The 15,774-nt window shown below is 38.4% G+C and overlaps 1 protein-coding gene across 1 annotated transcript; it reads left to right on the top strand.

Moving 5' to 3' along the window:
* Nucleotides 1-5,022, top strand: LOC124273808 (thyroid peroxidase-like). Its single transcript, XM_046709117.1, is given in 13 exon segments — nt 1-55; nt 806-890; nt 1,216-1,343; nt 1,779-1,955; nt 2,163-2,214; nt 2,350-2,468; nt 2,643-2,747; nt 2,951-3,052; nt 3,445-3,605; nt 3,849-4,014; nt 4,017-4,353; nt 4,558-4,730; nt 4,886-5,022. Coding segments are annotated over 13 exon segments (1,797 nt in total).
* Nucleotides 5,023-15,774: the final 10,752 nt, after the last annotated feature.

The following is a 15,774-nucleotide window of genomic DNA, read 5'->3' as shown; positions in this document are numbered from 1 at the left end:
ATGCAGTCACTCCTTGTACAAGCTCTACTGATAGCACTCTGCTTTGTAAATGCAGGTATGTTTTACAACTGACAATTTCTGCAGAACAGTTGCTATAGAGTTTGTTATTCGCAATCGTAAACCAAACGTCACTGTGTTCTTTAATCTGATTGGTTGAAAAACATGATCAAATGGTATTCGATTCCCGGAAATTCGGTGCGTTTTAATACATACAAACATCGCTGACACCATTGTATTGTTACGTCGTCAGCCGTTATCACGTCATTCAAATCATATTGTGACGTAAAGTCCGAATGACGTCACAAATGAACAGTTCCAGATGCTACCATGGTAACAGCCGAAACGGCCGGCTGATGACATTTCACTGCTGTACCCTTACTCGATGTCAATGAGTGCAGACACAAAACCGTGTGTGGACCTTTCGGTTTACTTTTGTGTTTACAATGTCGATAAAAATCATGTCTTGGCCAATTTCCGGGTGTTATTGAGTATTGGAATTACGGGAATATTTCATTTGAAACCTCCGGTTCCAAATGAATTCCCGTGTTTCAAATACTCAATAACACCCGGAAATTGGCCAACACATGATGTTTATCTCCTAAATGTTACATACAATGCCCAACTCAATAAGCCAAACTTTTACCTGTTTTCATAAATGATGTATGTTCGGATTAAACTTTATTTTGGGAGTAAACGATATGGTTATAAAACATTTTGCATAAACTGAACATGCGCCTATATTTTATACTGAAAATGTCAAACAGTTTCAAGATTATCAAAATGGCACATTTCATTTTCCTTGCAGAGTGCGGAGGAAGCAGGACGCCATGTGCGTTTATTTCGCGATCATCCAAGAGTAAAAGAAACACTGTGCCTGTAAACAGAAGCAGGTATGTGAGAAAATGGCCTAAAATCAAATGAGTGAGTGAGTTTTACGCCGCTTTTAGCAATACTCCAGCAATATCACGGCGGGGAACAAAATCAAATGAAAAAACAAAACCTAAGATATAATATTTACACATTAATATCATCATGCTTATAATCCGTTTTTATTCTAGTTTACATTCATACATATTGGAGGGCTAACATCGGTTAGTTATCAACAATTTGCAGGTGTACCATCCCGATGCGTGTTTGATAAATGACAGTCTGAGAGGTCATAAGGGACAATAACAGTCATAAAATGCCCTCTCAAACTGATGCTGTTTTATCCAGACGAACAACCTGCGATTCAAGTGACACCTATAGGACAGCTGATGGCACGTGTAATAACGTGGAAAATTCGGGCTGGGGAGCTGCAGGTGCTCAACTTGCAAGGTGGCTGGAACCTGAGTACGCCAGCGGTCAGCTGATGTCTAATAATCTCTATTTCTGAAAATATTGTCTGAATAAAAGGAAAAAGAAAAAAAAGACTATTTGCAGTAATGTCTCAAAGGTAACTTCACATCCAATGCCAATGAAAACCTTCAAAATTGAAAGTGTTGAAAAGTTCCTTTGTAATTGATGAGTGAGTAAGGGCTTACATCGCTCTTGGAATATTCCAAGCAGATGATCCATGACATAGCACTATGACTTCATATCAGGTGTTATAAGAACGACAAATGAAAGGAAGTGATACAGTTTCTCAGTATATCGAGCAATTTAAAATCAGAGACAATCATCTGTTGTTGTTGACGCAATTTCAATCATACTATTGTGTACAATGTTAAACAAAACAAAACTGCAGATATTGCTATGATAGTAAAAAACAGAATATTACTTCTGCTGTGTATTTACAGGAACTGGTGGAAACCCCAGAGCTCTGGCATCTGATGACCCAGACCTGCCTAACGCAAGAAGTATCAGCAATCATGTTCACTTTGAGCTGAGTTTCCTGGCTGTTAAACACTCCGTCATGTTGATGCAGTGGGGGCAGTTTCTTGACCACGATATTACCGGAACTCCGGTGTTGACAGGTAAATATATGAATATTTACCATTGGTAATAATGATACACAGTATGTCATCACATGTCAATAATCACAGTTACAATTTGAAGAGTATGATTTTTTTTTTTTGTCTTGCATTTCTTATGAAATGAACCACACACATATTCTAACATTGTTTGCTTTTGTATTCACTTTCTGACTGACAACAATTTGTATGATCATTTATCCTTTACAGATGATGGAAGCGACATTGACTGTTGTGACAGAACTGACTCTGTTCCCAGCGAGTAAGTTTTATTATGCAGTAAACAGAAATACACAGGTCATTAAGAACATTTTCTTAACTTATTACGTTAAAAAATAAAACACCTTGAATTAATGTACGCGTAACATACAGGAAAGGATTTTCTTCTTTTCATCAGCCCTGATTCTCCCTGTTTCCCGATCAACCTTCCTGATGGTGATTTCTACTTTGGCGATGGTAAATGTATGAATCTGGTGAGATCGGAGGCTGTTTCCGGAACAGGCACAGATTCCTCAAGTAAGGGAACACATCATTGATTTCTCACACACATATTTCAATAGATGTCCCGGATAATAAATTACATGTGGTCTAGCTTATTTTCTGTCACCGTTTAAAACGGCCGTTGTGACAAAGTTTGAAAATAACCACCTAAAGGAACATTCACTCACTCTGTTATTCTTTTAAATCCAGATCCTCGACAGCAGTACAACGAATTGTCCGCTTTCATAGACGGTTCCCAGATCTATGGCATTTCTGACTCCGAAATGGCTGAGCTCAGAGACACTGACTCTGGATGTAAGTTAAAAAGGTCTCCTGAATTAAGCATAATGTTGTAAATGTAAACTTTAGAAGTTCTTCTGACAAGATCCTCATTTAAAACCATGCGCTACATTGCTTTTTGGAGAATGATTACTAAACAGCCACACCTGTCTATCCAAATAACTATAAGTGTCTATATGTAAACATGCCCATTCATGAGTTACCTTCTTCCTTTCCAGCTGGATTGCTGAAAGTGGGAACAAACAACCTTCTGCCAGAAGGAGATTCTGACGATTGCTTTCTCGATACCTCTGATTCAAGCAACTACTGTTTCAAAGCAGGTTGTTTCCAGAAAAACATTGTTGTATATATTTTCTATAACTGAAGAATGTGTAATTTGAGTGTGTGTGATCATCGCTATGATCACTATGTGAGTTAACTGTTTAATATCTATGCTAATTATAAACACAATACATGATATTGCATACTAATCAGAGTACTTAGTTTCAAATACAACAGTAAAAATAATACATACACGACGCTGTTTGTAAAGTGGACATATATAACACGTTATATTTGTGATTACACTTTCTCACTAAAATACAGATTCAAGTACGGTGTTTTTTGTTTTGACCATTAAGCAACTGAGAGTGTGGGATTGAATCCTCGATTGGAATCAACAACCAAAACGTATGTTACTAAACGTAATACTTGAATTTCCACTTTCCTTCAGGTGACTCGAGAGTCAATGTCTTCCCTGGCCTTAGCGCTCTGCACACACTGTTCATGAGAGAACACAACCGTGTTGCAACAGCTCTCAAAGGATTCAACAGTGGCTGGGATGACGAGAAGCTCTTCCAAGAAGCACGACGAATAGTCATTGCTGAACTACAGGTAAGTATTTCCTTCTGTAGAAAAACAGATGAATCAAATTGATCAAAAGTAGTAAAAAGTACATTCACATGGAGAGTTGAATAGAATGTTGTTGAATCTGTGATTGTAACTGATAAAATGATGATAATGAATAACTGGAAGAAAAAATGAAGGTTTAACCCTTCAACCTCTACTTCAAAACTGAGGTTATATGCTAATATATTAATAAAAAGAATTAACTTTACATCTTATATCCACCATCAGGTTATCACATACAACGAATGGCTGCCTCAAATTCTCAGTGACGACGGGGTTGCAAACTACAGCCTCGGACTCGGCAACTACAACTACAATTCTACCCTTGACCCATCTCTAAGTAACGTCTTCTCGACGGCAGCTTTTCGATTTGGTCATTCCATGATGCCAGAAACCTGACGATAGGAGGTGAAGTCGTGGACACTGGTGACCTGTTCAAGAGGACCAAATATGTCATCAACAGCCTGGATAACGTTATCAGTAGTTTTCTGGATGCTCCTGGTGAACGAGCTGATGCATGGTATGTCGATGGCATGAGGCAGAGAATGTTTGAAGAAGATTCTGCCACAAAGGACGGATTTGACATTGTGACTCTGAACATTCAGCGTGGAAGGGAACATGGTTTACCTTCCTACAACGACTGGAGAGACTACTGCGGTCTCGGCAAAATTACCTCTTTCACATCCGATAATGATTTCGGATTATTTCAAGCTAATGATCTTGAGGAAATGTAGTAAGTGTTTATTTTGCTTGTATTACTGTCAAAATGATTGACTCCAATCTATAGCATTAGCTATGATTAACAGAAAACCTTCAGATATATACTTATTTTCATTATTTAAAAGATCTTTTTCATTGTTTTTATCAAAATATGTTCACACGACTGGAGCTACAAAGGTTCAAATTACATATGAAGAATGTGTCTCTATTCTTTCAGCCACAGCGTTGACGATATTGACCTGTACAGTGGAGGCATTGCTGAAGCTCCTGTTGCTGGAGCAGCTGTAGGACAAACTTACATCTGTCTGATCGGCGAACAGTTCAAGAAACTGAGAGATGGGGACAGGTTCTGGTTTGAATCTACAGACGCTGTCACTGGGTTTACGTCCGGTAAATACATGGCACCTTCCTTCTTGTATTATATATGCTGATTAATTGTAGGAGGAGAAAAAAAACACACACACACGCGCACACACACACACACACACACACATGTATGCTTCGATTAAAAGGTTCAAACACAACCTGCCTTTGTTTCATTTCAGATCAAATAACTCAGTTGGAAAAGGCAACATTGTCTCGTATCATTTGTGATAATGCGGACAACATCAGCACCATCCAGCGTCAGGCCTTCCTGAATGTTAACATTGGCGGCGTTGAAACAGCGTATGTTGAATTATAACATGGTTCTACAAGTGCACTCGTTTAGAATTGATTATGTTCTTTCGTCGATCAATATTGGACCTTTCAGTCTCATATAAATAGTTATAAAATATATGCCTAAATACGCGGTGTAAATTAAAAGTTATTAAACTTAAGCGGGAGGGGACCAATATACACTTCTCCATTTATGTAGAGCCCTTATCCGTTCTAAACTCGATCATGGCTCCATCGTATATGGTGTAGCCTGCAGAAGCCCACCTAAACTGCTTTATACTGCTTACCATCAAGGTCTCAGACTTTGTCTTGAATCCTTTCGAACATGCCAGTTATAAGTCAACTAGAGACGTACATTGGGGATGTACTCACATGCAATCAGAAGTTAACATTTTGGACATCCAAACAGGCCTCATGCCCTGTTTCTTATAAACTTGTGGCTGTTTCTATTTTATAAGTTGATGTGATATTGTCTGGAGAGACGAAGAGATTAGAAACGCAAACTGTATGTGCAATTGTCTAATTCTGGTTTGGTATATTTTCAGAAACCCTGAAGTGAGCTGCTCTACCCTGAAGGAAGTGAGGCTTAGGAAATGGCAAGGATAACAAGCAGAACACAGACTTGTCCTACCTACATATTGTCAGCAAGCTAATAAATACATCAATGCGATAAATAGGTGAATTTGTCTTTTTATCACACGGATCTTTCATTAACCTGTCATTTCAGACAGCTAATTTCTGATCAAGGGAGATATTATTTTCTTCGGTTGTAGTTAACTATCTATTCTGAAAAAAAGAAATCAGGGGTTGATATGAGCAATATTCTACGCTAAGTTAACAGATGTCTAACTTAGTGAATGAGCATAACCTCCTGATCATATGTGGTTTCCTCCTAGCGTCTATTTTAATAGAAATGTAACGCTTCAAGGCAATATGCCTGGACGCAATAAGCAATAAGCATTGAACTCGATTGTTATTGTATTGTGTCTGTACGTGACGTGTGATAGATGAGATGATGAATACTGGGAATGGCTGGATGAGTTCTCATTAGAAAAAATCAAACCTAACACATACGTCTAATGTAAGAACATTTTCTGTCAAGAAGGTGTATTTCTAGAATGGATATCTTTTGCCTATTCTGAGGGTTATTAGTGCTCTCCCACTACCCGTTGTTATACTGAACACAAAGGGAAACTTCACACTTGGACAAGTTAATTATATGGAAAATGGGTACTACAATGTATTTGAAATGGGCGAATGCCATAATGGCCAGGTGGAACATGACGCCATTTACCCATTTACATTTCGGTGAACGAGGCAGGGTTTCACAGGGTTCTGTGAAAACGCGACCCTAACCACCAACATGAGTGTAGAATTTGAAAGAAACAAAAACACACGTTAACAATTAATGACAATTCTCATGCCACGCCTTACAAATATTGAAGTGAATGTGCAGTTGGTATGCTCCACACTGGCCAGTCTAATGTGGTTGTTGTACGTGCCATGAGATGCAATAGACGGACAATTCACAAGCTGAGGACACGTATGCATCAAACGGATATCATCTGATAGCCCCAGGGCAGGACGTCACACGCCGAGAAGAATCAAATTCGGTTAAGTGATTTGCTGAACGTTCTACGACCGCAATATCAACCAGTTACCCACTGTTTTGGGGTCGCATAACCGCCCTTTTTTGGTCTTTATGTGCGGCCGACACAGGTGAACCGTCATGAACGTTTACGCCGTGCACAATTGCAACTGCAGAGGGTTGAATTTCCTGCGTTGCCATTGTGATCACCTGACCTCAATCCCATCGAACATGTATGGGATGTTCTTGGAAGTTGACGAGCTGGGCGTCGTGTTGGTACAGCAATGGCGCAGGTTGCCTCATGCTGTGTTCACGGGTGTTAGGCAGTCAACAAGACAACGTTACCCTGCTGTTGTGAACGCGAGAGGGGAGCATACGCGGAACTGAACAATACTGATGGCTTGCCCCTGTGATATCAAAAAGTGACCCACTCGTGCTTCTGTTGACTGTGGGGGATGCACGAAGTGCTCTTTAATGCATATTCCTGTTTTATTGTACTCTCAGTAGTCTATAAACCAGATTTATCCAGTAGCAACACATTTCGTTCCATATGTTTATGTCTGGGACATAAAGTAACAGATGGGAAATTCTTTCAAAGCTTTTTTAGTTTATTAAAAATAGTATCCACACATACGTACATCACCCGCATTATTTAAGTCACGAGCCATCACAGGAACGTTTAAGCTTTCTGTCGATCAGAATGGGTTTGTGGGTACAAGGATGTGTCATTGACGATTTTACATTGTATTTATGACACTCGCTGAATTGCTGGAGGGCCCTTAAACTTTTTATGTCAACTTGAAGAATGTTGTGGCACAACAACACCGCAAATGTTTCATCGGAATCGCCCTCATGTTTGTCTACCTCAGCAGTCATCGCCAACGTCCCGTTATAGCGCGGGAAACATGTTTATTTCTGGCTCTCTTTCAGAAGAGAAATATACATATCCGAAAATGATAAATTGATTAGTTTGGGGAAAATTGAAGAATACACAATGTAAACACTATACTTTGATAACATAGATCTAGCGGATGATCAACATTTAGTTTAGTCAGTGTTACGGTAATTTCCCAAGTATGCTTCGGTCATATCTGGCTGAACATTCATTTTAAATAACATACTTAGACTATGACAGTTACTAATAGCCCACAGTCAAATCGACCAGAAAGTATTTGAATACTTTTGATTCCCCATTTTCGTGGTATACGTTTGATGCAACCTTTCCCACCAACTGAAGTGAGCGAACTTTTCATAGCTTAAAAAAATGATAGTAAGTTGTAATGTTAAATAAAAAAATATATATTTCAGAAATAACAGGTAACAAAATTAATGATGATAAGTGTCACTGGCTTGTGAGCTGTGCATACGCTTACTAGATCGAAAACCGAACGTAATAGCCACAAATGTCCGCCTGACATGAACAGAACATACCGCTTGCCATTGATAGCTGAATAAAATTTTGTATCCAACATGAAATTAATATGGTGCAAACTCCCTTCACGACAACATACATAGTACTCTCTGTTGGAAGCCTAACACCGAATCGAGTACGGCTGCTCAAAACCTCGCGATTTCTGAGTAGCACGATCGAGTGAATATCAAAATGTGCATAAACATAACAACAACCGAGTAGTGACTAAAGTTAACTTACCGCAACCGAGGTCAGATCGATGATCCCGAGTTCCATTTGATGCTGCACGTCCTTTCCCGCGGTAACATTTATTTCTTCATGAACAACTTTAAAAAAAACCCTTTGAATAAGTACGTCATTCTGACGTCCTTTTCTTTTAAATGGTTGAGAGACGTGTTTTAAAAACATTTGAATGTAATGTTTTTGGCGAAACTATTTTTGATAAATCAGTTTGAAACCTTATGAACATGTTTGGAAAATGTTATAAGGGTAATGCTATTTTTGAAGGCCTTATTATTTGCAGAAGCCCGAGGTCTTCCATTAACTGCCCGACGAAGAAAGGCAGTTGAAAAAAAAATCATTTGCAAATGATAATGCCCTCAAAAATAGCATTACAGTTATTATTGCTAAAATTCATGGAATTTGTGTTGAAAAGAAAAAGGAAACAATGAAGGAAGTTTACTGTAAGTTTACTCAAAACCAACTTCTGACGGGGTTGACTCCCCGAATGCAATTACGTCATCGAACAACTCAAGTGACGTCACAACAGAAAGTGACGATATTCGACCTTGGCCTTTGACAAGACCATAGCCTGCAACATGTCAAGCTTTGTCAGTGTTCGGTTTTGGTTGTTGTTAGTGCAATTGTTGAGGTTAGCACCAACAAGAAAGCCAATGTTCCTTTGACGGGTTCCTTTGACTTGTTTGACCCAGAATATCTGCCAGTCCAAAGCCAATGTCGATTGAACCGTAAGCCCACGCACCGACTATGACGTCACTTGAAAACAGAACTGATAATGGCCCGTCGTTAAGGTTGAGCGGTCCAATATCATTTGCAGCGGCCCGCAAATTTCTGATAAGGGAGGGCCGTTTCATGATAATTCCATGTATTTTAGCTATAATATGTGTTACCTGGGTTACATTGGCCCGCTGTCGGCCCAGCGCTGTTCAACGATGCCGATATTCGCCGACGGTGCCGACTATCAGCCGACGTCGGGCCGATGATGGCATGCTACCTGGGTAGCTGGAATATTGCTGAGTGCGGCGTAAAAGTACAGTCACTCACCCATTCACATATAATGATTCTGGTACACCGTAACTACTTCGGGTAGAACTGACCATGTGTTCTTATAAACAACCGTCTTGTTTGGAGTGTCCTCAATTTGGCTTTTGAATGTGTCATACGAGAAAGTGCCACGGTCATGTTTTGTCGTGAAGAACAATCATTGTCACAATGGTACTCATCTTTACCTTGAATTCATTTTAGGCTTCTGCCAATCGTTATTGTATCGTTAGGTGTGTTTTCAAAGAAGGTAGAAACATAAAAGTATATTGAGCCTATGATTAAGTCGATAAATATGATCCTCCATACTTGTATATCAATTGGTAGCTACAGTATTAAAATTAAGGGTGATTATTGTGAAAAAAATTATGGATTGATTGCCCTTACACTGATTAGGGCACTTATCGTTGTTGAATGGATGCTGCAGGTGTCTAATAACTAGATCATTTGATTAAACATTACATGCTGCAACCGTATATCCAGATTACTTGGAAACATATCAATGATAAGGGTAACACATGTAATGGCTAATATTGGCATAAGCTTAAAAGTATTCGTATTTTTAAGTGTGTCTATATCAACATTATTTGGATAGGATGGCATGCATAAACCAAGTCAGGGTGGCTGACCAACCAATCCCATTTCGACAAGCATGGGTCGCTGAAGACCAATTCTGACACGTAACTTTACGAGATGAAAACCACAAAGTGACGACACCAGCTGTCGAGTAAAACATCAAGAACATCTAGAGATGGAAATGATATTCTAACTATTCTAACTTGCTTGTTATACTTTCATAATGTGAGTTGAAAAAATGAATCGGAGAAATTCTAATTTCAACATTTCTCTATTCCAGACTGGACAGTTGCTGGAATCTCAAAATATACAGTTTGAGTTGAATTACCTAATTCTTTGCCAGCTTCCTGAATGGTATAGGTGCACTGAAAAAGTGGTGCACAATAGAGATATTCAGGTGAGGATGATAATTAGTGACACCCAAAGAACGTTAGCTAATACCTTGAATCAGACGCCATGTGCAACATTGCAATGGTATCGCTATAAAAGGTACTACGACTAAAGTCTACTTAACGGAGATAATCAGTCAAATCCCACAACTGTATTTATGCACAATATGGACATGGTATATTTAGCAAAAGTAGGAATATTTTCAAAAGAAACAACAACATTTGAATGGTATGTAACAATATTAAATTGCAAATCATGCCTCAGGTTCATTAAGGCATTGAGTTACAAAATGTGCCTGAAAATGGGTTTTTAAACATGCACGTGAGATTACTCTTACTATATTTTACACAGTCCAAGTTTTAAATATACACAGTACCATTTAGAAAGTGGTGAAATGTAACACATGTTATATTTGGGATTAAACTTTCTCAGTAAAGTACAGATTCTAGTTCTTTTGTGTTGAGTCCCTTCTAGGATTCGAACCCACACTCTCAGAATCGGGCAACTACATTTGTAATCGCCAGCACACAAAGTCAGCTGTCTAATCCACTCAGCCACAGCAGCTTCCAAACAGTGAAAGACAACTGGTAGTCTAGACTACGGACTTTGTGTGTCCCTCTGATGTAAGTGTAAATTGCTATGAATACACAAAGCCAATTGGAAACTGACGTGTTTATCAGCAAGTGCTCTTCTACATGTACATACACATACTCTACGGTAAATGCCTAACTGGTGTAAACCATACTATCCCCAAAAAGAAACGCATAGGCGTTTTGTACTTAAAACATTCTATCAATTACCTATTCTGTTCAGACAATCGTCAAAATATGTAAAAGTATGTAGCAAAGAGCATGCACTGTCTGGCTTTAAAATCCAGATTACTTTCGGAAATCAGCATTCGTTTTGACGGAGTTTCAAGGTCAAATGACGACGCTACGTCTTAACGCTGCGACACGGAACATCGCCATTGAAAGAATTCACGCTGGAGATTACCAATCTTCTGTTGCCAGGCGTCTGAATGTTAGTCTGAGCACGATATCACGATTTGAGGCTCCTTACTACCAAAAAGGTATAATAAATCGGCGTCCCCGTACAGGCAGATCTAGAGTCACCACCGCAGGCAAAGATCGGTACACCCGGGTACTACATTTGCGTGATCGTACTGCCACGGGTGAGAGCACAGAAGCCAGGGTGTCTGGGCTTCGAAGGATATCCGGTCAAACTGTATGGAACAGGCTGAGAGAGATTGGACTTGGAGCCAGGAGCCCCGACGTCGGGGCCGTTCTACGTCGTCAACAAGGCACTCAACGTGTCCGTTATCTAAAAATATCCACTTGGTTGTATAGACATTTCCTTCTCCTAAACTGGTGTAAAAAATCATGTACTAAAGTCTATTTGTGGACGAGTTATGCATGTTTGAAAATACAACATTTTCGCATCAGATTTCTGGGTTATGCGTTTCTTTTCTTAACAGTATATATTCCTCAGTTCTTGTCAAAGATTTTGTAAGAACATCTTGAAATTTACACTTTCACTTAACCTCATTGTCTTTAGTGTCCCAAAACGTAGATATGAACTTGTGTTTCAGCTTGTTTTGAAAGAAAATATAAAGATGACATAAAGAGTGGGTGAGATAAAATGTACAGGCACATCGCAATATTTCAGCCATATCGTGACTAAAACAAGTTTCAAATTGACCATATATACATGTAAATTATAAAAAAAACTGTCAACGAAGGACAGTAAAACCAACTAAATATCAAAGTGTTAAGAATAAAACTAGCATATCTCTCTAAAATTGGACTTCGAATTAGGACAAGACAGTATAAAAATGAGCTATAGATCGCCAACAACCGAAGGTAGATCACCATACTAGGGACCACGGGGACTTACAGTACCTTTGCTACCTGCATGGACCGTAGTTGGTTTTACACCATCCCCTCAGCGGCTGGCGATAGTAGGAAAAGTTTATCCGAATTTTATAAGAACAAATATACTACGTTTAAAAATCTGGTTAGCTTAAATTTAACTTTGAAAGTTTTGGGACTTACGTACCCTCTCAGGAGGACAATAAATTTACGATATTTTATCCCCTTTCGAGGATACAGCCACTAACAATCGCAGTTGCTAATTTAAACTTCCAAACATAAAATATTTATCTATTTACAAATCATTCAACAAATCTAATTCTTTTCAAAATAACGTAAAGAGACAACAGGAGTACATTTCCACGTCTTAACAACTTGTAAATGGTCGTGGTTTGACAACACAAATTTTCCCATGCTGCTAACAACTACTTTAATCATTGTAGGGTTAACATTTGAGCCCAATTTCGCACAAACTGGTTTTACTCATTTATGACTTATGATCCGAATAACGTTCTTGAATGCAAAACAAGGCCATCCACAAATAACAGCCATAATATGTAGGTGTAATTGTAACTTGCCACTGGTAGTTCTCTTTGCGTCAACAAGAAATGAAATAACAAAGGCGTTACACCCTTACCGTACACCTTTGCCTTACACATACTTGCCTTTTTTGGGTCCATACACATCCAATAATAACATTGTTCTTAAAAAAACATAACTCATACTAATTTGCACATTTTCATGCTACTGCTACTAGACCCAAAAGAAGGACTGAGTGGGTGAGTTAATATTTAAAGTCACATCAACTTTATCTCAGTCTATACATTTACATCATAAAAACTGTTGACACAGATCAGTAAAACCAACTATCTCTAAAACTGGTTTGCTAAACAGAGTAGATCGCCAGAAACTGATGGTAAATCACCATACTAGGGACCAAGGTGACTTGGATTTATATCATCCCTTCAGCTGCTGGTCATTGTAGTCAAATTCAGCCATCATATAAAACCACAAATATACTACGTTGTAAAAAATCGGCAAGCTTAAATTTACTGTTAATGTTTTGAGACTTCACTCAGGAGGACAATGATTTTACACTACTTCAACCCCCTGTGAGGATACTGCCACTCTCAGTTGCTAACTTACACAATTAACTACTTACAACACATTTATCCAAATCTATTCAACAACTCAAGTATTAAATAGAACAATGTACAACATTTTAGTAACATTTTTCAATTATCTTCTAGATAAACAAGAAAACAACGTTATCACTCTTCCACGCCACAGGGCTTATAATAGTAATGAATAAATCAAACAATAAAAAGAGACAAATAAAGCCTTCAGATGATATAGCTACATTAATCGCTGATGTACTCATCGAAAAAATATTTAATGTGAAATATACACTCACAAAACGCCCCTTTTCATTTTCGAAATCAGTCGTTGGTAACGCAGTAGGTTTTCAGAAAACTTGTTGTGTGCATTGAATAAAAATAACATCTACCATGGGGCATGACTGTGTATCATACGTCAAAAACTATTTTATAAGGAGTGAAGCATAAAATGATTGATAGCGCCTTTTTACGAACACAGCCCTGGCTAGCTATTCTCGAAACGTTCGTATCCCTACGAACTTCTTAAGCCCATTCTTAACACTTTGGAAAGCCTGTCCTCCCTATGCATTAGCTTTCAAATATTGGAGCAAGGGCCATTACTCTGGAATAAAAATATAATATAAGACATAAAACTTAGACCATGAACAGAAGCAACAAGCGTGTTAAATCTATCAGCTTCAATAATGTGAGATAACGTTTTCCCCATTTCATGCATTTTGCACCAAGAAAGACTAATGAAACATGGACCATAACTCTGTTTTACAATTCGAATTCTCATTAGATTGTGACAGGTAACATCGGTGTGTATTTCATTTCCCCAACTAAATTAAGTTTCGAACAAAATGTCTTCATGAAGAAGCGGACCGATAGGCGGAGGGACGGACGAACTAATTCTTTTTATTCCCTACCCCACTTCGTGACTGGGAATAATAGAGAATGTGACACCAAATATACATTCTTCAGTATGGTACCACTCTTCCTAAAAAGCTTGTTCCTCATCTGTCTTATTGAATGAAACACTTTAAAATACTTCCTATTGACATTACCAAGCATACTTGACAAATCGATTCGTCTGTAAGTGTAAGTATTGATAACATTATCTTGTCGAATAAACACTGACCAATCTTTGAGACTTTGAGTTTTCAAATAAAACACTTAAAAAACTTCTACACGTGGAACATTTGTATCAGATTAAACTTATGTTGTCAATATATTGCAACGTTCCATTTTTGTTTATGTTTTCACCTACTAATGTTATCTTTTCTCCTGATCCGGGGTTAGAATTGATCTTCAGTAACCCATGCTTGTCGTAAAAAGCGACTAACGGGATCGATTGGTCAGGCTCGCTGACATGGCTGACACGGCTGACACATGTCATCTTATCGAGTTGCGTAAATCGATGCTCATGCTGTTGACCACTGGATTGCCTGGTCCAGACTCGATTATTTGCAGACCATATAGCTGGATTATTGCTGAGTATGGCGTAAAACGTAACTCACTCACCCATGTCTCCTGTCCAAAATGTTTTTGGGATCACTTACATGTAACAATCTCTATAAGCTTTCTGGTTGACGCCCCCTGTATTCTCTGTTTTATACTTCTACATGTACTGTTATAAGCATTTTTCACCGGTTAAACTAAAATTCATTTGAACATCTACATATGCTTTTGGGATAAATTTCACACAACAACCATTTCGTATTTATAGTAACTCCTCCGACAGGTTCCTTCATAAACAAACAGCATTCAACAATGCTTCAAGGAAACAGTTTTTACTTTCATTATTATCTGGCAAACATCATTAATAGTTCTGACATATTAAAATCATGCACAAATTGGAAAGTATTACAACCAGGTGTACCAGGAATTTCGAGAAATTCAGTTTTTATTATAATACGTATGTCAGAATATCAAAAATCGCCTACTAATTATATACTCGTGAATTACTGAAAATAAGAATAGTTATGTTGTCATGGCATAATTAGCAACTCAATATATTTCTGATTATGATCTCCCCAAATGAATACAAGCCATGAAATTGCTCCTCACCTATTGCTAAATCTCTTATCAGTCAGTCATATCTTTCCATACTGCAGGACAAAGGTATTGTCACGACAATCGAACACATTTACCCACTAACGTTGTCGAGCCAGGAGTCCTGAATGGCCATTTATCACACGGGGTCTTCTTTAGATTGTTTCATCATGGCCATCAACACATACAATCTTCGCCCTCTCCTGTGACCAGTATTTGTTCTTGCTGTTAGCAATACATGCTGTCATATCTGATTGAATTTATCATGTTTCATCAAGTCTGTCTCCGTGTAATTAGAATTTAGTGTATATATAAAGCGTCAGTCTGAATATTCCATCACACTGGCTCTGTCCATCCTGAAGCTGACAGTATGCAGTCACTCCTTGCACAAGCTCTACTGATAGCGCTCTGCGTTGTACATGCAGGTAGGTTTACAAGTGACGCACACTTTCTGTAAGGCAACTGCTGTAGAGTTTGTTATTCGGGAAAATGTTACATATAATAGCCAACT

Source organism: Haliotis rubra, unplaced genomic scaffold (assembly GCF_003918875.1).
Source record: "Haliotis rubra isolate DU_JTF1 unplaced genomic scaffold, ASM391887v1 Scf184, whole genome shotgun sequence".
NCBI classification, from domain to species: Eukaryota; Metazoa; Mollusca; class Gastropoda; order Lepetellida; family Haliotidae; genus Haliotis; species Haliotis rubra.
The sequence above is the reverse complement of the archived record's forward strand: the minus strand, read 5'-3'. Positions and strand labels throughout refer to the sequence as shown.